The 24,768-nt window shown below is 42.0% G+C and overlaps 2 protein-coding genes across 5 annotated transcripts in view; both read right to left on the reverse strand.

Moving 5' to 3' along the window:
- LOC115154122 (F-BAR and double SH3 domains protein 2) overlaps positions 1 to 13,809 on the reverse strand; it is a 51,409-nt gene extending 37,600 nt beyond the window's left edge. For both annotated transcript variants that reach the window (XM_029700025.1, XM_029700026.1), the window contains exons 1-3: positions 13,620 to 13,809; positions 10,713 to 10,810; positions 1,325 to 1,370 (exon numbers count right to left, since the gene is read on the reverse strand). In XM_029700025.1, coding sequence (XP_029555885.1) covers positions 1,325 to 1,370; positions 10,713 to 10,810; positions 13,620 to 13,640 — 165 coding nt within the window. In that variant the 5' untranslated portion in view covers positions 13,641 to 13,809. The remainder of the gene's footprint in view (positions 1 to 1,324; positions 1,371 to 10,712; positions 10,811 to 13,619) is intronic.
- A 2,141-nt stretch (positions 13,810 to 15,950) lies between these two features.
- LOC115154123 (protein FAM168A-like) overlaps positions 15,951 to 24,768 on the reverse strand; it is a 46,417-nt gene continuing 37,599 nt past the window's right edge. For 2 of the 3 annotated variants that reach the window (XM_029700028.1, XM_029700030.1), the window contains 4 exons: positions 22,173 to 22,315; positions 21,745 to 21,922; positions 21,218 to 21,357; positions 15,951 to 20,905 (listed from right to left, as the gene is read on the reverse strand). In XM_029700028.1, the coding sequence (XP_029555888.1) occupies positions 21,239 to 21,357; positions 21,745 to 21,922; positions 22,173 to 22,315 (440 nt within the window). In that variant the 3' untranslated portion in view covers positions 15,951 to 20,905; positions 21,218 to 21,238. The remainder of the gene's footprint in view (positions 20,906 to 21,217; positions 21,358 to 21,744; positions 21,923 to 22,172; positions 22,316 to 24,768) is intronic. The other variant, XM_029700029.1, reaches the window with a different exon arrangement.

A 24,768-nucleotide genomic window follows, 5' to 3' on the forward strand; every position in this document is an offset into this window, starting at 1 on the left:
TGCATGTGATAAGGGGTATATTCATTCCACTGATTCGGTTGAAAAACGTTCCATATTTTCAACCATCATTTTATGGATATCTTTGTAATCGTTAAGGACTAGGGAGTTTTTCAGGATCAAAAAGAAACAGAATGGACCTAAGCACAGGCAAAATCCTAAGAAAACCAGGTTCAGTCTGCTTTCTACCAGACACAGATGAATTCCCTATTCAGCAGGACAATAAACTAAAACAAGACTAAATATACACTGGAGTTGCTTACCAAGATGATATTGAATCTTCCTGAGTGGCCTAGTTAGAGTTCAGTTCAATCTACTTGAAAATCTATAGCCAAGACCTGAAAATGGTTGTCTAGCAATGATCAACAACCAATTTGACAGAGCTTGAAGCATTTTGAAAATAATAATGTGTGAATATTGTACAATGCAGGTGTGCAAAGCTCTAAGAGACTTACCCAGAAAGACTCACAGCTGTAATCCCTGCCAAAGGTGTTTCAACAAAGTACTGAATTAGGGGGTGGAATACCGTTGAAAAAAGATATGTATTTCATTTTCAATACATTTGGGGAAAAATGTAAAAACATGCTTTCACTTTGTCATTATGGGGTGTTGTGTGTAGATGTGCGAGATTTTTTTTAAATCCATTTTGAATTCAGGCTGTTACACAACAAAATGTGGAATAAGTCAAGTGGTATGAATACTTCCTGAAGGCACTGAATGAATAGTATATGAGCAGGGTGTGAATGAAATCCTCAAACAAAACAAAAACACACACACAACAGCAATCTCTTTCGCCCTCTCACTATATTACACACCATATTACACACAATGAAGTGGCTGGGTACTGCCTGGTTGGGGGAACTCCCAAGTCAGGGCCCTCTTTTCTCACAGTAATGGTTTACATTCCACACAGGGATGCAAAGCCGGAAAAGACCAAAGAAGAGGGGGGATTTTCAGACAGTAAACTGACATCCACAGGAAACTGTGGTATAAACAACTCGACGACAAGGAAGTGGGCCACACAAAACACCACAACTGAGACAAAAACCTTTAAAAGTGGTCCTCTGTGATAGATGAGAAATGCATCGGACCACAACTGAGCCCAGATCCACCCAACAACCGCAACCTTACCCGAACCTCGTATGGTGAAGCAATTGGCGCCTTTGTGGGAGGTAAGTTATTTTTTGGGTGCCCCAAAGCTGAAGACAGCAACGCCACAATGAAATGGCATCCGCATGCAGAAATGAACACGCCTCCAGAGGGATAGAGAGAGAGAGAAGGAAGGACGGAGAGAGAGAGAAGGAAGGACGGAGAGAGAGATACTCACCTGGGCATAGTCCCTCTCTACGGCAGCTTTCTTCTGACTGAATGTCCTACAAGGAGTAAAGGTAGAACCACAGAATGATATACAACATCATAAATAAACTGGGAAAAGAGACTGAATGGACACTACCGTACTATATAAATTAGGCAAAGCATGATACATTCAGTACGGCTGACCCCATTTTGTCAACTGGTCGATTGTTTGGTCGATAGGCTGTTGGTCGACCGAGATATCTTTAATCGAGCAGTCGCAATTTTTTATGTTACCAACGGGACATTAAAAACTGTAATATCTTATGCTTCATGGAGTCGTGGCTGAATGATGACATTATCAACATACAGCTGGCTGGTTATACGCTGTATCGGCAGGATAGATAAGCGGTGTCTGGTAAGACAAGGGGAGGTGGACTATGCACATATGTAAACAGCAGCTCGTGCACGATATCTAAGGTAGTCTCAAGGTTTTGCTCGCCTGAGGGAGAGTATCTCATGATAAGCTGTCGACCACACTATCTACCTAGAGAGTTTAAATCTGTATTTTTTGTAGCCATCTACATCCCACCACAGACCAATGCTGGCACTAAGACCGCACTCAATGAGCTGTATTCCGCCAGAAGCAAACAGGAAAACACTCATCCAGGAGGCGGTGTTCCTAGTGGCCGGGGAATTTAATGCAGGGAAACTTAAATCAGTTTTACCTAATTTCTACCAGCTTAAATGTGCAACCAGAGGGGAAAGAAATACTCCACACAGAGACATGTACAAAACTCTCCCTCGCCCTCCATTTGGCAAATCTGACCATAATTCTATCCTCCTGAGTCCTGAACACAAGCAAAAAATAAAGCAGGAAGCACCAGTGACTAGATCAATAAAGAAAAGTGGTCAGATGAAGCAGATGCTAAGCTACAGGACTGTTTTGCTAGCACACACTGGAATATGTTCCGGGATTCTTCCTATGGCATTGAGGAGTACACCGCATCAGTCATTGGCTTCATCAATAAGTGCATCGATGACATCGTTCCCAGTGACCGTGCTTACATACCCCAACCAGAAGCCATGGATTACAGGCAACACCCGCACTGAGCTAATGGATAGAGCTGCCGCTTTCAAGGTGTGGACTCTAAACCAGAAGGTTATTAGAAATCCCGCTATGCCTTCCAACGAACCATCAAAAAGGCAAAGTGTCAATACAGGACTAAGATCGAATTCTACTACACAGGCTCCGACGCTCGTCGGATATGGCAGGGCTTGCAAACTATTACAGACTACAAAGGGAAGCAGAGCAAAGTGACACGAGCCTACCAGACGAACTAAACTACTTCTATGCTTGCTTTGAGGCAAATAACACTGAAACATGCATGAGAGCACCAACTGTTCCGGACGACTGTGTGATCACGCTCTCCGCAGTTGATTTGAGTAAGACCTTTAAACAGGTCAACATTCACAGGGTCACAGAGCCAGACGGATTACCAGGACGTGTACTGCAAGCAGGCGCTGACCAACTGGAAAGTGTCTTCACTGACATTTTCAACTTCTCCCTGTCTGAGTCTGTAATACCAACATGTTTCAAGCAGACCACCATAGTCCCTGTGCCCAAGAACACTAAGGTAACCTGCCTGAATGAATACCAACCCATAGCACTCACGTCTGTAGCCAGTGCTTTGAAAGGCTAGTCATGGCTCACAACACCATTATCCCAGAAAGCCTAGACCCAGTTCAATTTGCATACCGCCCTAACAGATCCACAGATGATGCAATCTCTACTGCACTCCACACTGCCCTTTCCCACCAGGACAAAAGGAACACCTAAGTGAGAAAGCTATTCATCGACTACAGCTCAGCGTTCAACATCACAGTGTCCTCAAAGCTCATCAATAAGCTAAGGATCCTGGGACTAAACACCTCCCTCTGCAACTGGATCCTGGACTTCCCGACGGGCCGACCCCAGGTGGTAAAGGTAGGTAACAACACATTCGCCACGCTGATCCTCAATACAGGGGCCCCTCAGGGGTGCGTGCTCAATCCCCTCCTGTACTCCCTGTTCACTCATGACTGCAAGGCCGGGCACGACTCCAACACCATCATTAAGTTTGCTGATGACACAACAGTGGTAGGCCTGATCACCGACAACGATGAGACAGCCTATAGGGAGGAGGTCAGAGAACTGGTCGTGTGGTGTCAGGACAACAACCTCTCCCTCAACGTGATCAAGACAAAGGAGATGATTGTGTACTACAGGAAAAGGTGGACCGAGCACGTCCTCATTCTCATCGACGGGGCTGTAGTGGAGCAGGTTGAGAGCTTCAAGTTCCTTGGTGTCCACATCACCAACAAACTAACATGGTCCAAGCACACCAAGACAGTGGTGAAGAGGGCACGACAAAACCTATTCCCCCTCAGGAGACTGAAAAGATTTGGCATGGGTCCTCAGATCCTCAAAAAGGTTCTACAGCTGCACCATCGTGAGCATCCTGACTGGTTGTATCACTAACTGGTATGGGAACTGCTCGGCCTCCGACCGCAAGGCACTTCAGAGGGTAGTGCGTACGGCCCAGTACATCACTGGGGCCAAGCTTCCTCCCATCCAGGACCTCTATACCAGGTGGTGTCAGAAGGAGGATCTAAAAATTGTCAAAGACACCAGCCACCCTAGTCATAGACTGTTCTCTCTGCTACTGCACGGCATGCAGTACCAGAGCGCCAAGTCTAGGTCCAAGAGGCTTCTAAACAGCTTCTACCCCCAAGCCATAAGACTCCTGAACAGCTAATCAAATGGCTACCCAGATTATTTGCATTGCCCCCCCCCTTTTACACCGCTGCTACTCTTATTATCTATGTCACTTTAACTCTACCTCCATGTACATATTACCTCAATTAACCGGTGCCCCGCACATTGACTCGGTATCGGTACCCCCCGTATATAGTCTCGCTATTGTTATTTTACTGCTGCTCTTTAACTACTTGTTACTTTTATTTGTTATTCGTATTTTTTAAACTGCATTGTTGGTTACGGGATTGTAAGTAAGCATTTCACTGTAAGGTCTACAACTGCTGTAGACCTTATAGTGCTGCATGTGACAAACAATTATTATTTTTATGGTGCACAAGACACCAGTCTGATTCACGCCTGTCTCAGTGGACTAATCCATTGCGGACGCCACGGGGATGGCACAATCCATCACTCCTAAGTCATTTGATAATGAAATTGTATATGGTTATATTATGTAAAAATAATGGTGCAACACTAATCAATCTCATTATCTTATAACAAATGCTCAATCTTCAGTGCGCCGTAGAATTGGCACCTTTCCCTATGTTGCTATGTGCATAATAGCAAAGTTAATCAGTATAGTGGGATTGAGAACAATGCGGTGGAGGCAGCAGCAGCGACAAAAAAACAGCCTTTGCCTGAGCCTTGTCTAAGAAAATTGAGGAGAGAGACTATTATTTACACTGTTGCAAATTGCCAGAAAAAATTATATTGTAATCTAACAACAACTGTTTGACACACACAATACACAGTCCTTGCTCCTATACCCTCCTTTTTCTAGATCTCCAGTAGTTACCACAACTTAGTCAAATGACCTCCAAAGATCTGACTTCCCCTTTCCCTCCTGAGCAACCAGTAAACATTCGCCCGTTGAGTTTATTTTTCATGTCCTCCAAATCCATTTTGCTGTTATAACCAATTTATTGATGTGATTATGATAGGCTATAGGTGAGGTCCTATTGTTCACATGCATGTGATGCTCGCGCATTTCATGTAAAGAGAGCAAGGGTTGAGGGAATGTTTGTCATAAACAAATTAGGGATTTCGGTAACAGAACCAAACTTCACAGTCAGAAACTAAATGACTGTAATGATGTTACAGCTTCAGCATGGACAGTGCAATAAACACTGCTATGTGTTTAAACAGAGCGAGACAACGTGCCCCAGTCACACACCGTCCTTTTTTTAACAGTTCGACCATCGGGTTCTTTGAGTAATTTCTGCATCTTAATTATGTAATCAAACAGTATGCTTAAAGCATCATACAAAGCTCAGCGCATATGTAGTTGATTTTATTCTGTCTATATAAGGAAAAATCAGGTTAAACAAGACTCAGTCAACCAATATTTTTTTTGTCGGGAACAGCCCTAAGATTCAACAGCCAATGACATGCTAGGCATCATTAATGATGTATCAGACTGATATCTAGGGAGTTGTGGCTTGCTGAATAGCATGTCAGATTATAAACCTGACAAATTGTTTGAGATCAAAATAGTAGTAGTGGTGCAAATAAGCAGCATAGACACGCTGTAGTATTTTTTCTCCATTTGCATCCTGTTTCCATTGATCATCTTTGAGATGTTTCTACAACTTGGAGTCCACCTGTGGTAAATTCAATTCATTGGACATGATTTGGAAAGGCACACACCCATCTATATTAGTTCCCACTGTTGAAAGTGCATGTTTGAGCAAAAACCAAGCCATGAGGTCAAAGGAATTGTTCGTAGAGCCCGGAAACAGGGTTATGTCGAGGCACAGATTGGGGAAGGGTACCAAAAAATATCTGCAGAAATTAAGGTCCCCAAGAACACAGTGGCCTCCATCATTCTTAAATGGAAGTAGTTTAGAACCACCAAGACTCTTCCTAGAGCTGGCTGCCCAGCCAAAAGGGGGAGAAGGGCCTAAGTCAGGGAGGTGACCAAGAACCTGATGGTCACTCTGACAGTTCCTCTGTGGAGATGGAAGGTTCTCCCAGAAGGACAACCATCTGCAGCACTCCACCAATCAGGCCTTTACTGTAGAGTGGTCAGACGGAAGCCACTCCTCAGTAAAAGGCACGACAGCCCACTTGGAGTTTGCCAAAACAACACCTAATGGACTCTCAGACCATGAGAAACAAGATTATCAAATCTGATGAAACCAAGATTGAACTATTTGGCCTGAATGCCAAGTGTCACATCTGGAGAAAACCTGGCACCATCCCTACGGTGAAGCATGGAGGTGGCAGCATCATGATCATGTGGGAATGTTTTACAGTGGCAGGGACTGGAAGACTAATCAGGATCGAGGGAAAGATGAACAGAGCAAAGTACAGAGAGTTCCTTGACGAAAACATACTCCAGAGGTTCATCTTCCAACAGGACAATGACCCTAAGCACACAGCCAAGACAATGCAGGAGTGGCTTTGGGACAAGTTTCTGAATGTCATTGAGTGGCCCAGCCAGAGCATGAAACCCGATTGAACATCTCTGGAGAGACCTGAAAATAGCTGTGCAGCGACGTTCCCCATCCAACCTGACAGAGCTTGAGAGGATCTGCAGGGAGGAATGGGAGAAACTCCCCAAATACAGGTGTGCCAAGCTTGTAGCGTCATACCCAAGAAGACTCGAGGCTGTAATCGCTGCCAAAGGTGATTCAACAAAGTACTGAGTAAAGGGTCTGAATACTTATGTAAATGTACGTTTTTTATTTAATTCCTAATCACCTGTTTTTTCTTTGTCATTATAGGGTGTTGTGTGTAGATTGATGAGGAAACATGTAATCCATTTTAGAATAAGGCTGTAACGTAACAAAATGTGGAAAACGTCAAGGGGTCTGAATACTTTCCGAATGCACTGTACAGGTCTTGGATGACAGGGAGCTCAGCCCCAGTGATATACTGGGCTGGCCACACTACCCAATGTAGCACTTTGTGATCAAGGGTGGTTAATTTGCTATAGCAAGCGGCAATGCAGCCAGTCAGATGCTCTTGATGGTGCAGCTGTATAACTTTGCCAAATCTTTTCAGCCTCCTGAGGGAAAAGAGTCGCTGCCGTGCCCTCTTCACGATTGTGCGGGTGTGTCGACCATGTTAAGTCCTTAGTGATGTGGACACCAAGGAACTTGAAGCTCTCGACCCGCTCCACAACAGCCCCGAATGATGTGGATGGGGGCGTGCTCTTCCCTCTTTCTCCTATAGTCCACGATCAGCTCCTTAGTCTTACCGACGTTGAGGGAAAAGTTGACATGTCCGTTTTATTATGTTTGATGAATATGACCCCGGTTGTGTTGTTTGGAGTCTTTACAGTTCCAGGAGTGAGCAGAGTATGGCACATCTTGTCTCTCTCACGTGTAAACAGTACAAGAACCACAGTGTCAACTGGCCTAGTCCTTCTGTGATCAATGTCTTTTTCCTCTCTCCCACATTAGGCACCAAATGTAGAGAAATTTACTGAAACTGGGAGGGACTACCTGGTCCTGTCCAATAAGAAAAATTGATTTTCGTTTTCCATTACAATATGTTTTAAGTGGCAATTGAACACAACCCAGCCTCCTTGACGAGTCAGACACACAGTCAGACACCCCAGGCCCACAGTCAGTTCCTTTTGATTGATGGGTGAAGTAGGCAAATTGGCTTTGACTAGACTGGTCATGTACACTGGGCATTTCATTGGAAATTAAAGCTAGAAAGCCTAGTTTCTATATCCATTTTTGTACTTATAAATGAATAGCCAAAATTCCACATGGGTCACTTCAGGCTAAAACAAGACATTACTGGTCTGAGTGCTCTAGTATTCAGCAAAGCCAAACTGACACAACCGATCTGGCTTCCCCTCGAGTGATTTGCATGTCCTCTTGGCCTGTTCTTCCTTTCCCTCTGCATGGGTCATGTTCATTCAAGGCTAAGTTTTAGTTTTTCCATTGCAAACTGAGTGTTTCTTATTGGAGTCCAAGTAGGCCAGCGTTTCCCAAACTCACACATGGGGTGTGTGCTGCCATCCTGTTAGAAGGTAACAGATACTTTTATTACAATGGTTAAGATGGATTTTCATTGTGTTCCATGGTGTTATTCCCCGTAGCTCAGTTGGTAGAGCATGGTGTTTGCAACACCAGGGTTGTGGGTTCGATTCCCACGGGGGGCCAAGTACGAAGAAAAAAAATAATAATTATGAAATGAATATGAGATGTATGCATTCACTACTGTAAGTCGCTCTGGATAAGAGCGTCTGCTAAATGACTAAAATGTAAATGTAAAAAATGTTATTCGCCCCCTAGTGGAGCTTTCTGGTACTTAGAAAGACTGTACGCAAACAGGAAGTAGAGAATTTGTTCTGCACGCATAGAAGCAGCTAAAAACAACGCTACGGTGCAGGTCTTTCAGTGTAGCTATTTCTTGTCACGCTTCAGCCTCGGAAAATATTTGTTTGTAAGTTGGATTCAAGCATTTAGCTAGTGATGATAATCTTGTTATTGATAGAGTTGCTTACATATCAATGTTGGTTGGTTGTATTTACTCACACAAATTGCAATGCTTTTCATGTTTGCCGTCAGCTGTATTACTTTGCTCGTGCGTCATGCAAACGAATTGTAAAACATACAATACTGAAGTTTTGTTACTGTTTCTAGTGTAATATGCTTTGTTATTCTACAGAGATGGTTGTACATTATTAGAGTAATGAAAGGAGTTAGCCAATTACTTTATGATTAACAATTAGCTATATGGTTGGCGTCATGCCAGATGCATGATACCTTGGCACGTGTTTTGTATTTTCATGCAACTTCAACTTGAAAAGGTATAATGTACAGCTACAATATGTCGATTTGAATTGAATACTAAAGTATATTCTTTTCTGTATTTTGCAGTTTCACAACATAAACGTTTTCAATATATTCATTCAAGAAAAGTCACGCCTTGGGAGTTTTATTGAAGACTTAGTTGTTAGCTTTCTGTCTAGTTTTGCATGGGAACGCAATAAAAGGGCAGAATAGGGTGCATGTTTTGTTTTTTGCCCTAACACTACACAGCTGATTCAAAGCTTGATAATTAGTTGATTATTTGAATCAGCTGTGTAGCACTAGGACAAAAAAATAAACGTGTACCCAGGCGGGGCCCCAGGACCGAGTTTGGGAAACCCCAAAGTAGTCCCTACAATTTTTGTTTGTTTGGTGCCTAATGCCTTAAATCGATATCCACTTCATTGGCGCAGGCAGATTTTTTCCATCTTATCTGCTTAGGGATTCGAACCAGCGACCTTTCGGTTTACTGGCCCAACAGTCTTAACCGCTAGGCTACTGCCGACCTTAGGGAACACAACCCTGGGTCGCATTCAATAGGACCAACGTTTTGGAACATTCAAATAGCATATTTCTATGTAGATCAAACATGCCAGTCATGTAGAGCAATGTTTTCCAACTCCAGTACTCCCAACAGCACACGTTTGTTGTATCCCCAGAAAAAAAACACCCGGTTCAACTTTAAGGGTTTGATGATTAGTTGACAAGTAGAATCAGGTGTGCTTGTCTGGGGCCACAACAAAAATATGTACTGTTGGGGGATACTGGAGGACCGGAGTTGGGAAACACTGAAAAATCACACACACCAATAGCGTTTGCCGGCCGAGAGTACTTAACACAGCTTTGCCCAAACTTGGTCCTCAGGCTCTCACAGGGTGTACGTTTAGTTTTTTGCCCTAACACTACACAGCTGATTCAAAATGTTAGTTGATTATTTGAATGAGCTGTGTAGTGCTATGGCAAAAAACTAAATGTGCACCCCTTGGGGTCCCAAAGACCGATTTTGGGAAACCCTGACTTAGCACCTCTGAACAGAGTGCCAGCTGTAATTTGCAAACCGATTCTACATGTAGAATCGCGCAAAAATGTCGTCAGTCTGACACCCACCAGCGAGCATGTGGTACCCAAAACACCACGCTGAACGAACGGCAGATTGACATTTGGTGGGGTGTGTCTGCTCCCTTACAAATTCCAATAATAGAGCCGATGTGATTCCTATCTGCAACGTTTGACAACAGAACGTCGCCTTGCTCTCCCTCTTCTTCCCTATACTATATCACTGCCTGTCCCTATCATTCTCCCTCTCCAACTATCAATATTTTTTTATTCTGGTAACCAAAATTCCCATTTGGAGGATTCCAAGATTTCCTTACTATTCCATCCTGATTCCAGGAATTTTCCAACTAGGAAGATTCCAAAGTTATTTTTATCCAAAACCAATTTTCCTCCAAGAGTGACTGGCTGAACATCTCTGGCTCGTTTGATCTTTAGTAATTTTTCATCTCTTTGTCACCCCCCACCCAAGCCAAATCACAGGTAGCCAGACCCAAGAGTACTGTCCCCTTCCAAATAAACCCCTACCCCACAAGGGCACTTCATATCATAGACATCTACAAAGGTTGGATAGGTTTTTACCAATATGGTAATAGGGGCTAGGCCCTCTGACAGGCTAGGTGAAATTGTAGCCATTGATTATGCATATCCAAGTCTTTTACAACTACACAAGTACCTAGGTAGTAGGGGATAGGGGTTGATTTGAAACTGGGGATAGAGAAGCAGCCTCCACTGCCATCCACCGGCTCCCTCCACCCTCATCTTATAGCCCTCCACCCCCCTCTATCCTCCCTTACCTCAGGTCCTCCAGTAGGTCACACTCTGTCTGATGTTTGATGTGTAGTCTGCTTATCTGTTCAGCGTGAGTGTGTTTCAGCTCCTGGGTAACCTTGACCTGAGAGGCGCAAAACAGTTATATCAGAAGAAGTGGGCAAGACATCCAAATCCAGCTCTTGTATATGGAGCAGAATACAGTCAACTCCTGATAAGAGCACTGCATGTCATATACAGTTGAACTCAGAAGTTTACATACACCTTAGCCAAATACAGTTACTCAGTTTTTCACAATTCCTGACATTTAATCCTGGTAAAAATTCCCTGTCTTAGGTCAGTTAGGATCACCACTTTATTTTAAGAATGTGAAATGTCAGAATAATAGTAGAGAATTATTTATTTCAGCTTTTATTTCTTTCATCACATTCCCAGAGGGTCAGAAGTTTACATACTCAATTAGTATTTGGTAGCATTGCCTTTAAATTGTTTAACTTGGAAAAAACATTTCGGGTAGCCTTCCACAAGCTGCCCACAATAAGTTGGGTGAATTTTGGCCCATTCCTCCTGACAGAGCTGGTGTAACTGAGTCAGGTTTGTAAGCCTCCTTGCTCGCACACACTTTTTCAGTTTTGCCCACAACTTTTCTATAGGATTGAGGTCAGGGCTTGTGATGGCCAGTCCAATACCTTGACTTTGTAGTCCTTAAGCCATTTTGCCACAACTTTGGAAGTATGCTTGGGGTCATTGTCCATTTGGAAGACCCATTTGCGACCAAGCTTTAACTTCCTGACTGATGTCTTGAGATGTTGCTTCCATATATCCACATAATTTTCCTACCTCATGATGCTATCTATTTTATGAGGTGCACCAGTTCCTCCTGCAGCAAAGCACCCCCACAACATGATGCTGCCACCCCCGTGCTTTACGGTTGGGATGGTGTTCTTCAGCTTGCAAGCTTCCCCCTTTTCCCTCCAAACATAACGATGGTCATTATGGCCAAACAGTTCTATTTTTCTTTCATCAGACCAGAGGACATTTCTCCAGAAAGTACGATCTTTGTCCCCATGTGCAGTTGCAAACCGTAGTCTGGCTTTTTTATGGCGGTTTTGGAGCAGTGTCATCTTCCTTGCTGAGCGGCCTTTCAGGTTATGTCGATATAGGACTCGTTTTACTGTGGATATAGATACTTTTGTACCTGTTTCCTCCAGCATCTTCACAAGGTCCTTTGCTGTTGTTCTGGGATTGATTTGCACTTTTCGCACCAAAGTACATTCATCTCTTGGAGACAAAATGCGTCTCCTTCCTGAGCGGTATGATGGCTGCGTGGTCCCATGGTGTTTATACTTGCGTACTATTGTTTGTACAGATGAACGTGGTACCTTCAGGCGTTTGAAAATTGCTCCCAAGTGCAAACACATTATTTTTAACAGTCTTTGGATATATGCGTGTTTCCGGTTGACACATTCACAACAATACCAAGCCATTAAATTGATCTAGGTCGTGTTCATTAGGGCACCGCAAAACAAAATTGAGCATATCTTATTGGAAAATGACAACTCCCCTCCCTGTTACGGACCATTTTATTTTCGAGTGAACAAGGCCCAGAAGTCAACTATGTACTAATCCAGAGGCAGATGAAGCCGGGTAAAATGCTTCTCTGTGGGGCTGGGTGGAGGAAAGCAGAGTTGCCTCTGTAGACTTCTAATTGGCCCCTGGGTTAGGTAACCCAGTTTCAGGGCTAGTAATTGGGTGTGTGTTCAACTGGGAAACCATTAGGGCTCAAACTACACTCACTGACCTTACAGGCTATCCTGAGAAGATCATTCTGTCATCATGCATGGTGTTTATCGTGACTTGTCATTCAATCTCAAATTGATCTGGACCGTGCATTAGTTGATGTGTTGCACTGTAAATTATAATACAGTATTTTGTAGTGGTGATTTGACTCCTATTTCTGAAGTGAACTGGTGAACCCCAGCCTACTGTACTGTATTATTATACTATTATCATTACTTATAACACAGCTGATCATTAGGGGAAATATACTAAGGTTAAAATTAGAAGGCTATATTCAGGCAACTACAAACAAGTCAAGTGGTTGATCTAATAGGCCAAGGTGTGTTTCTATTTCAGGAAATGACTCATCTGTAGTGCTACCACTGACATTTGAATGGTTTGAGACTATTCCTCAGCAATTAGTAGGCTAAAGCAACCCGGGTTGAGAGAGAAATTAATCCATAAACTAGCTTATCATGAATATAACAAAAATGGCAAACGTATCATAGTGATAATTGTTTTTCCCATTAACATATTTAGAACATCATTGTTAAAAATAACAAATCTGGATTTTACATTATTTGATATACAGTCCAGGTTCAACTCCAACTGATGGAATTTTAACAAAACACAGTACAATTTCTTATCCAACACGCAACAGACTTCGGCGACTAGTCCGATGGTGTGTAATGTTTCTGCAACATGATACCGTAACAGGATTCCCATTACAATAATTGTTTTGCTATTCTAGCTACAGTTGTGTTGCTATTTTATTTACACAGGTCCAAATTCAGTCATCCATCACCACCATAGCTTACTACAAATGATCTCCACCAAAAGCAAGACTGTTACGATGTATCTTTGTCAGTTTGTGAGCCAGGCAAAGGCTACAACCTATTTGGAACCGTGAGAAAATGTGTTTTCCTTTAATTGAATACTAGGACATTTCTTAGGGTACCTTGGAACATTGAAAAAATATAACCGTTTCAAGAAGTAGCCTTCTAACAAAAAGCTCGTATTTGCGTTTGATAAAAACTATACAACTTTGTTCCGACGTAGTGGGCACATATCTTAAAGTTGGACCGCAACAAAGCGTGCATCTTCCAACATTCATCGAAACATTTGCAGAGGAAAGTAAAAACTGGACAACTCACCTTTCTCGGCGGAGGCTGCATGTTTGAATTTTAACTCCCAAGAAAAATCCTAACAAATATTTGCGTTAATCCAGAAATCCCGTGCAAAACTTTCTGTAATTTAGATACAATCGAAAGATAACCATGCACTGTGAGAATTGAGCTAGTCTGGTTCAGGCGGCCATAACGACGAAGTCCTGCTAAAAATGGACTGCCTCCGCGAACATAAAAGTGAAGTTTGCGATTCAGTGGGGTTTCCGGTGGAGGAGAGAAGAATGGCGACACGCTGAGGAAAAGCACGGGATTTTTCATGGGGATTGAATTGCTCTGGGTTGTGATGAAGACTCGCCGTGGGCTATATCTCTCTAGTGGCAATGTCCTCTTTATAAACATTGGGATTAGTTGGGGATTAGGTGATACAGTACATCTCTCTGACCCCTGCACATCTGTGCGTTTAGGCCCTCAGAAATACACCTATTTTATTATTCATTCTCTCTCAATTGTCTCAGATGAATATAGAGATTTATCCCTTCCATAGATAAATGACACATAAAGGCAAAAGTATACATATTTCTAGTAGGCTATCATTCAACATGGTTGACTAAAACAATGTCCATCACTTTTGTGATTAAAGTAGGCTATTGGTCGTTAGCAGTGCACTGAGTCTGATGTGTTTATAATATAAGAGATTCATGGGAGAATGCAATTACATTTGTGAACTGGGCATTTAACAGGGACAGGCTCTTGAACAGCTTCTATCCCCATGCAATAAGGCTGATAAATAGCTAACAAAATATCTACCCGACTATCTGAGTTAACCTTTATTTTTTATTTTTGCACTCTCTATGCACACTCACAGGGCCCTACACACACACACACACACACACACACACACACACACACACACACACACATTCACTCCGTCATCTGCTCACTCACACATAACATGCACGCACACTACACACGCACGCCCCTCACATACAAGCTGCTGCTACTCTTATCTCATATCCTGTTGCCTAGTCACCTTATACATATATACCTCAATCACTCCAGTATCCTTGCACATTGTAAATATGGTATTGGAACTGACCCTGTATATAGCATGCTTACTTACTTACTTATTGTAATCTTCATATTTCTTCTTATTTCTCATGTTTTTTTTCTAGTATTACATTGTTATTGATTATTGCATTGTTGGGTTTTGAGTTAGCAAGAAAGACATTTCACTGTTCTTGTGCATGTGACATTAAAATGAAAAGTTGAAAGTTGAAAGTGAAACTAGACAGGGACTAGAAGTTCCACCCAGGCATCTCTAACATACCAAACAATGTTTTCCTCAAGGCCCCCACACCAGCCCATTCTTAGCAAAATAATGATATTTCGGCACTAAAACCCTAATTTAGACAGGCCCACTGGGCTAAAGATAGACCAGCTCATTTCCCAAAATTGTCCTATGGCCAGAAGACCTGGGCCCGTATCCATAAAGCATCTCAGCGTAGGAGTGCTGAACTAGGATCAGCTCCCCATCTGTCCATATAATCGTAATCATTACTATCTAAAATACTAAATTGATCCTAGATCTGCATTCCTACTCTGAGACACTTGTGGATATGGGCCCTTTAAATACTATTTAAGGTATTTGAATTACTTTCAACGTCATTTGGAATTAAGTGTTTGAATATTTTTTATTTGAAAACACAAGTAGTTAAGTATTGGAAAGTATTGGCATGTATTTGAAATACTCAAGCACACAGTAATTATACAAATACATAAATACTCCCATGCATTTGAACCATGTTTGTTTGGTATTTGAAATAATGTATTTGAAATAGAAATAAGTATTTAAAAATACTTTCAAATAGTAGGCTATTTATAGGAAATTATTTGAAAATACTTTCACATACACTGTACATCCAGTAGTTGATTCGGGCCACATCATTTGAAAATACTCAGATACACAGAAAATAATTATTTAAATAACAAATAGTCAAATGCACATATTTGAACTCAGGTCTGATGGCCGTCTCTGGCCTTAATTGATAAAATCCCTGTGGAGGAGGTGGCTGTCACCCTTACACAAAATGTGTTATGACTTAAAGGTTGAGAAATTACTTAAAACAGCTGATTCGGGCAATTTGAAACATACTGGTAGCTATAAAGCAGTGGTTCTCCTGGTTGTCTTTAGAAAGGGTCACCCCCTTTCAATTACATGTCTCCACTGATGCATAGCTGATGTTGGAAATCTGAAGTGTAGTCTACGTCTTATCCTTTGACTGATTGCTTTGTTGTAATTTATAGAGGCCACAATTAAGATGAATTGGCGGAGGACACAAATGTTACACAAGTAAAAGCTGGGCTTTTTGGGAAAGATTTTAATAGTTATTGAATGTTCTACATCGTACAGTAAGTATTATACAATTACAAACTTGCCTTAATTCTGTCACCAGAATCACTGAATGATCCTCATTAGAATGACAAAACAAAAACAGATTTACACTTCATATACACAAGTCTGATGTGGGTCTCTGCTTTACAAACGTCCCAATCTTGTGTTACAAAAACATTCTGCCAGTGTTGCTGCAACCATGTGACAGAACGCTGCAAGAGCTCTGGGGGCCATTAGTTGGGAAGTCATTTTAATCTCAAGGTGCTGACTCTTTTAAACAATTTCTTGAATAATTTTTTGGGGAAGACACAAGTGTATACTTCACTCTCTCGAAATTAGTGTTCAAATCAAAGGTATGACAAGGCCAAAACTCATTGTGACCAAAGAAAACCAACAAAGCAAAGAGATTGTGTGTTCAACCTTGGTGGGGCTGCTTGCTTCTCAAACCCCAGGCATTAAGACACTCATGAGCAGTTCCCATAGCCTAGAATTCAAACTGACTTTGCTACATTGCATGGTTGTTACATAACATGAAGTGAAACAATGGTGAAACATAACAAAATAAGTTTCAATCCCAGGCTACAGCTCTCATGCTTCAGTCCGCAAACTGTGGACCCATACACTTTAGCATGTTTCAATAAACATAACTTGTAGTGTAAGGACTTGACTCTGGGCTAACTGTCAGTCTATGCCCAGTTAGCACATTAGGTTCCCTGGATGTTCTGGGAACGTCGGTTTATGGTGTCAGTTTGGTTCTCGGAACATTCCTCTCGTGTTTCAATGCCCTGGGTCTTTGAGGGGAAAAGGCCAACGAGTAGGAGGGACCTGTATGCCAGTCGCTTCAGACCGGGTTGCCAGATTGTGTCCCCCCGCACATCTGCTCCACTCATCCTACAGACTTGTGTTTTGAAATGCCCTCTGAAGTCCCAAGAGGCAACCCACTTGAGTTTGACAATAAAGATCTTCTATCTTAAGAATAATAAACATCAATCAATAAACAAAACCTTAAATAACACTTATGGTAAAAAGCGCTTAAATTACATACAAGAAATTAAAAGTTTATCATTCTTTTGAGCCTTTTTTTAAAACACTGCAGTTATACTCATAATACACATGGTTGAGTTATTTTTGAGGTTTTGAACCTCCAAAGATTTAGCACTCAGCATAGCATTCACAGACTTGGGCCTGTGCAACTAGTCATATGCATTGTTCAGCTCTTGCATCACATTACATGTTCTAGTGAATAGCACTACAAAACTATATATTTAGATGGTCTTCCCTCTAATGTTCCCAAAGAATGTGGCACAATACATTTACTTTTGAGACTTGTTTTCAATGTTCTTGTTCTGTTTGGCTCTGTGATAGGCTACTGACAGGGGAGAGTAGCGGATGGATAACGTTAACTCTACACAGTCTGACCAGCGCCATGTTGGGAAAAAACTCACACAGGACTGTATACATGCCTCACTCATCTACACATCTATACCTCATTCACTAGCGAATGCTACTGTATCAATTGTCATATGTTGGGTGCAGGATGCCTCTCCTTTAAAGAAATGTTTTATTTCCATTGGCGATGTAACACTGTGGCAAATAAAATGGCATTTTGCATTTTACGTAGAAGTTAACTGATTGTAACTGATTGAAAAAAGCAGTAGCAATTATTCACAACAGATATTCTCTTAAATGTACAGTTGTTGTTTATTGAGACCAAAGAGTACCCTATCAAATGCACTGAACTAAATGAACTCTTAAGAAATCTCTTAAAATATGAGCTAAGTACCTGGTATTTAGTATAGATTATTACTTTTAGATGTTTGTGCAATACATTTTTGACACACTCACATGATAACTCTGATATGTGGTCATGGCATGGTAACCTAGTACTGAACCATAATAACCTAGGATGGAACTCCTCCTCACAAACTTTAAACTCCACCCAAGCGGAACCCTGCTTCCTTGCCAACTCTATTTCTGAATTCCAAATGGATCCCTAGCCCCTACACCCTAGTCACTCCTGTGGATGTAGGCGGACTGGGTCAATACACTGTAAGCATTATGGTAAAATCTTGCCTTCTGATTGGCTGGGTGGAAATGTCAGCCATATTGATTTCACCTATCCCAATCCTCTCAGGTCTTCAGGTGTAGGGGCTAAGGAGGGAGTAGAGGCTAGGGAGTACGGGTTAGGGGTTGATTTGGAGTCAACACATGTCCCACATGGACCTCTCCCAACTCAGTGCCCCTGTCATAGGGTTTTTGGCCCTGACTAAAGGGACATGATTGAAACCTTTCTAAAAATGTTCCCAATTTCCTGATAGAACACAAATTCTTCCTCTCATACACATGATTCCCTTCACGATCCTAACTCCCTTCCATTGTGTCTGCTTTTGGATGCCCTGGAAACAATGATGTCCTGAGCCTGTTCTATTGGCTATTCTGAAGGGAGGGAGGGCCTAGAGGGAGGCCCTAGCAGGTTGGCCAACATGACAACTAAATGTTTCCTTTCACTAATAAGTCCAAAATAATGTGTTTTAGAGCATTTTTACACCTGCCGTTGTTTAGAAGTGTTCACAAGACAGGTGAACTAGTGTCAATTGCATGGACTACGGAGTAATATACACATCGAGACCAGATTACACAATTCTCTGGATTGAAACACATCTCTGTTGAGGTCAGTCTGTCTTATAAAACCTTGTTTGTGTTCCAAATAGCCCTCAATTCCCTATATAGTGCCCTACTTTTGACCAGAGCCCTATTTAAGAAGGGAATAGGGGGTCCTTCTAAAACCCTGAGCCAACCAAGCAGTGCACTAAAGGCGTCTGAATGCTTCCCATCCGAAACAGTTTGGAACAGTATGTGTATATATTATGACTACATTTGGTGGGGTTTTTATTCATTTTGGTCTTCGGCAAGGGTTTTTTCGGCTGTTCGTGCACACTATTTTTTTCTTGCAAGGCAAGCCGAAGTTTGGCAGCCGAAGTTTACACCCTTTCATCGGCGATTGGTCAACAGTAGGAATTCCTCAATTAAGTGTTTGCTGTCATTCAATGATAGACGACTCATTTTCATGCAAATGTTTTCATTTGAGAAATACTCCACCAAACATCATAGTTAGATGTAAAATTGCACAACTAAGATCTCCTTTACAAAAACATCAAAATGAATGACAGATTTCTAGATTAATTTGGACTATTTTGGCTACGGAGTCCCAAAATGGACAAACAGTACTATTGCGTTTTTATTTCTCTTTTTTCAAGCGAAGGTAAGGTCGAAGGTATGCGAGCTCACTCGTTCGGTTCGGCTAGGCGCCACCCAAACTGAAGCGTGCGGAAGAAGCCTTAACTCTGCTGCCTGCCCTGCACCCCTCACTACTGCCCTCTACCGGTCACCTGAAGAACTAGTGACACTGATCAGGGCCAGTTCCCGAGAAAACGTTTTGAAAAAGACTAAAACAGGGCGGTACTACCTGAATCTGTCCAATAAGAACACCAATTTTCGTTTTCCAATGCAAAACGTTTTGCTCTGGCGTGCCTTGCTGAACACGACCCAGGTAAATGGTGCAGTTTAGGGCCTAGATATCTATTAAACATGTAAACATGACATCACATGGGATCTTTATTGCGAATAACACTTATCTCCAGCCTGTGAGATCAATGGGATGCATGCAGCACAAGGCTATGGGCATAGATGCTTGACCACAACACAATTTAGATGCTTTTCTTCCTTTTTCCACTCACTACTCCCCTTGTATTCCTTTATCCTCCTCTCTTCTATTGACCGTAAATCCCTTGAATCCTTCAACTTAGCTATCCCTGGTCCAACTGACAATTTGCCTCACCCTTCAAACTCCATGCACTTCAGTTGACACTAGATTAGAATTGGATTCAATTCACAACATAGCCTGCAAGTTATGAGGGAGACCCTATCCAGCAATCTATCCATCGCATCCTATGATATCTACACTTTTGCGTCTGTGTGTGTGATGTCCTATAAATCTGTATATGTATTGTGTACATGTGCCACTACTCATACCAACTGAAATACCTAAATGTGACTGTGTTTTTAAGTTTGGCGAGCTTTTACGTGTACAAAAGAACCACAAACGCGCACAGGCGCTCGCTCACACGTCAGTATTCCTATATATAATATATATTCATGTATAGATATTTAAATTGCTTACAATACTCTAGTAGACGTAAAAGCTAATTATGTCCACTGAACTTACTGAAAATGTACTCTACATGGTGTGTAACTATTACGGTACTTACAGTATTAGTCTTTCTTCTACCACATGACTGATATACAGTGGGTATAATCTTACGAAGCCAAGTCAATGCACTGTTGCTACAAGCTGGAAGACGACCCTTGTTATCTTGTGCTGGAAGATGGTTGTGTTTGAACGTAAACCGATATGGGAATGCAAATCAATAAAAGTGGAAAATAATCTAGGCGCAACACAAAAGAAACAAGGCGCGACACTCGTACGGCGCTTTCCCCCCAATGTTTTTTAAAACATTAGAACATTTGGCAGCATACAAAGACGTGTACATTCTCACGGCTGAAGGGACTGGCGTTGCGTCGGAACCAGTGTTCAGAACAGAAAAATACACACACACACACACACACACACACACACACACACACACAATTGTTTAGCACAAATGTACTATAAATGTACTATACTGCTGGTCAGTGTGTGTCTGGATTATAAGAGAGTCAAAATCAAAAAAACAAATCAAAAAAATCTGAGGCTGGTAAAAAATAATAAAAACATGAAAAAGCAGCTTTTCCAAATCACAAAATAATGCATAGTGACCCTTGCACTTTAGTTTTTTGTTCTTGCTGACAGACTTGGTGCTTGTATGCCAGACCTCCTGCACCAATGTAAGACTTGAGTTGTGAGCAATGTTTGACTCCTGATCTGAGGAGAAAGAGTGTGTGAGAGAGAGAGAGAGAGAGAGAGGGGGGGAGTAGAGGGATGGAGAGGGGAGGGAGAAGAAATATGTATTATATATGTAATTTACAAAGAAAATATCACATTTGTCCTATCAATTCATTTTCTAAGTGACAATAACTCAGAATTACAGTTACTCATATATATTGTTTTATAATAATAACAAATCTAAGCACTTACGTATCAAAGCACTGTCAATAGATCGGCCTTTAACTCTCCTAACCATAGACTGGGATAACATTGTGTTAGGTTAAAACGGATCTAGGACCAGTAACTTACATGAGTGGGGCCCAGTGGGGTCTACCAGTGAGGAGGCACATAGCTGTACCCAGGCGTCCCCTGGGGCCGGTAGGTTGGCACGGTGACCGGATGTCCACCAATGTGCTGAGTGGCGTGCTGAGGCGTGGTCAGCAGAGTACCTGGGCAAAGAGGGTCAATCAGACAGACAGAGGTCATCAACATGGTAACACGGCCTGACAGTTGTCATCACCATGGAAACATGTCGCTGGCCAAACTTCTTGAGAACTAATCGATCGAATACTGTTATAAACGTGTTATAAATACAGCCTTTACTCCAAACAGAAACATTACTGTAAGTAATAGTTGTGTGAACTATTTGTTTGAGTTGTTGATAGGGTCACAAAATTCCCTTAACTTTACCAAAATGCTCAGGTTTTCCACAAATCTTGGTTGTAGGATTCCCAGATTTCCTGGTTATTCTCTCCTGATTCCACAAATCTTCTAACCGGGATTTCTGGAAAGCCTGGGAATTTTGCAACCCTAGTAGTTGAGTGTTGACTTCTTACCAGCAGACATGGCCATGGTTGTGCCAGCCACCATGCCCATGGCCATATGGCCGTTGGAGCGGGGCTGTTGGACAGGGGCAGGGTATAGGGCGTTGGGGAGGCTGTTGGGCTGCACCACCGTGGTGTGGTGGATGACGTGAGGCTGAGCCGCATACATCGGCTGTGTGTAGTACGCACCCTGAGAGAAAGAGAAGAAAAGAGAGAAATGCTTTTTGGAATGCTTTGGCAATATTAAATATGGAAAAATGTAGAATTTGGCTTATCTTACTTTTCTAGCACAGCTAATTTTACACAGCAAGCTAGCTGTCTTCTAATAATCCCCCAAAAAGTAGAGAATGGTCATCACTCATCTTATAAGCAGGTACAGTAGGGGATATTGTCAAACAGACAGCCAACCCCAGTGAGTAGAAACCAGGCCAGGTCCTTACCTGAGCGTAGAGGTTCTGTTGGGGATAGGCACTTCTGATAGGGTACATGGCCGTCTGGTAGGGATTAGGAGACGGGGAGTAGGGAGGGGGCGCCCCATTGGACTGACCAGGGGGGACCTTGTAGGGTGTCCCAGCAGTGTATCCTAGATGAGAGAGATAGGCAGAGGGAAGGATGGAAAGCGAGAAAACAAGAGAGAGGGAGAGAAAGAGAGAAAGCAAGAGAGGGAGAGTCGGGGAGAAAAAAGCAAGAGAGAGAGAGTAAGAGAGAGATCAAGCCGGCAGAGGGAAAGATGGAGAAAGAGAAAGCAAAAGAGAGGGAGACAGAAAGAGAGAGAGAGAACATGTGGTGAGCGAGACCTAGTTTCAGTTTCCAGATCATTTTCAATTGTCTTGACATTCAGAGTGTCTCATTGGAGGAGGAGAACAATTAGGAATGACAGTGCTCCTTTACAAAATACATGTAGCCTCCAAGATATATACAGTTGAAGTCAGAAGTTTACATACACTTCGGTTGGAGTCATTAAAACTACTCGTTTTTCAACCACTCCACAAATTTCTTGTTAACAAACCATAGTTTTGGCAAGTTGGTTAGGACATCTACTTTGTCCATGACACACGTCATTTTTCCAACAATTGTTTACAGACAGATTATTTAACTTATAATTCACCCACGACTTCAACTATATATACAATTCCTGACATTTCATTTTAAGAATGTGAAATGTCAGAATAATAATAGAGAGAATGATTTATTTCAGCTTTTATTTCTTTCATCACATTCCCAGTGGGTCAGAAGTTACATACACTCAATTATTATTTGGTAGCATTGCCTTTAAATTGTTTTACTTGGGTCAAATATTTCGGGTAGCCTTCCACAAGCTTCCCACAATAAGTTGGGTGAATTTTGGCCCATTCCTCCTGACAGAGCTGGTGTAACTGAGTCAGGTTTGTAGGCCTCCTTGCTTGCACACGCTTTTTCAGTTCTGCCCACACATTTTCTATAGGATTGAGGTCAGGGCTTTGTGATGGCCACTCCAATACCTTGCCTTTGTTGTCCTTAAGTCATTTTGCCACAACTTTGGAAGTATGCTTGGGGTCATTGTCTATTTGGAAGACCCATTTGCGACCAAGCTTTAACTTCCTGACTGATGTCTTGAGATATTGCTTCAATATATCCACATAATTTTCCTACCTCATGATGCCATCTATTTTGTGAAGTGCACCAGTCCCTCCTGCAGCAAAGCACCCCCACAACATGATGCTGCCACCCCCGTGCTTCACGGTTGGGATGGTGTTCTTCGGCTTGCAAGCATCTTCCTTTTTCCTCCAAACATAACGATGGTCATTATGGCCAAACAGTTATATTTTCGTTTCATCAGACCAGAGGACATTTCTCCAAAAAGTACGATCTATGTCCCCATGTGCAGTTATAAACCGTAGTCTGGCTGTTTTATGGCGTTTTTTGAGCAGTGGCCTCTTCCTTGCTGAGCGGCCTTTCAGGTTATGTCGATATAGGACTCGTTTTACTGTGGATATAAATACTTTTGTACCTGTTTCCTCCAGTATCTTCACAAGGTCCTTTGCTGTTGTTCTAGGATTGATTTGCACTTTTTGCACCAAAGTACGTTCATCTCTAGGAGACAGAACGCGTCTCCTTCCTGAGCGGCTTGTGGAGCTTTCCAGTTTTTTTTCTGAGGTCTTGGCTGATTTCTTTAGATTTTCCCATGATGTCAAAAAAAGAGGCACTGAGTTTGAAGGTAGGCCTTGAAATACATCCACAGGTACACCTCCAATTGACTCAAACAATGTAAATTAGCCTATCAGAAGCTTCTAAAGCATGACATTATTTTCTGGAATTTTCCAAGCTGTTTAAAGGCACAGTCAACTTAGTGTATGTAAACTTCTGACCCAATGGAATTGTGATACAGTGAGTTATAAGTGAAATAATCTGTCTGTAAACAATTGTTGGAAAAATTACTTGTGTCATGCACAAAGTAGATGTCCTAATCGACTTGCCAAAACTGTAGTTTGTTAACAAGAAATTTGTGGAGTGGTTGAAAAAAGAGTTTTAATGACTCCAACCTAAGTGTATGTAAAATTCCGACTTCAACTGTATATAGTTTCCACAGAGCTTTGGACATATATGAAGCAGAACCAGCTGTATCATGAATGCCCAAAGAGAGGCCATGGGCTTGGTTGACATTGCAGCCGACGTGATGCATTTTGGGTCAATTTTGACTGATCTACAAATAATAATAAGTAGTTATTTATGATGCAAGGTAATTTGTAGATCAGTCAGTCAACAGTCGGCTGCAATCGTGAACAAGCCCTGTGTGAGACAACTTAGCCATGACTAACAACACACAGAATGTGAACATTATTATAATTATTTTTTTACTCAAACACTCAAGCACACACACGCAGGCACACACACAGAGAAGTGTCCGTTCTGGTGGGTTTTAGAGGACAGTGATCATTACATTCATGTTAGGAAACCACCAAATCACTTCCATGACTCAAACACACATTATCTATCCAACTGAAATGTACTTACACTCTAGGAAAAGAATGTATGCTGCAGCAGCCAGCAAACATG

The sequence above is a fragment of the Salmo trutta genome, chromosome 19 (assembly GCF_901001165.1).
Source record: "Salmo trutta chromosome 19, fSalTru1.1, whole genome shotgun sequence".
In the NCBI taxonomy this organism is placed as follows: Eukaryota; Metazoa; Chordata; class Actinopteri; order Salmoniformes; family Salmonidae; genus Salmo; species Salmo trutta.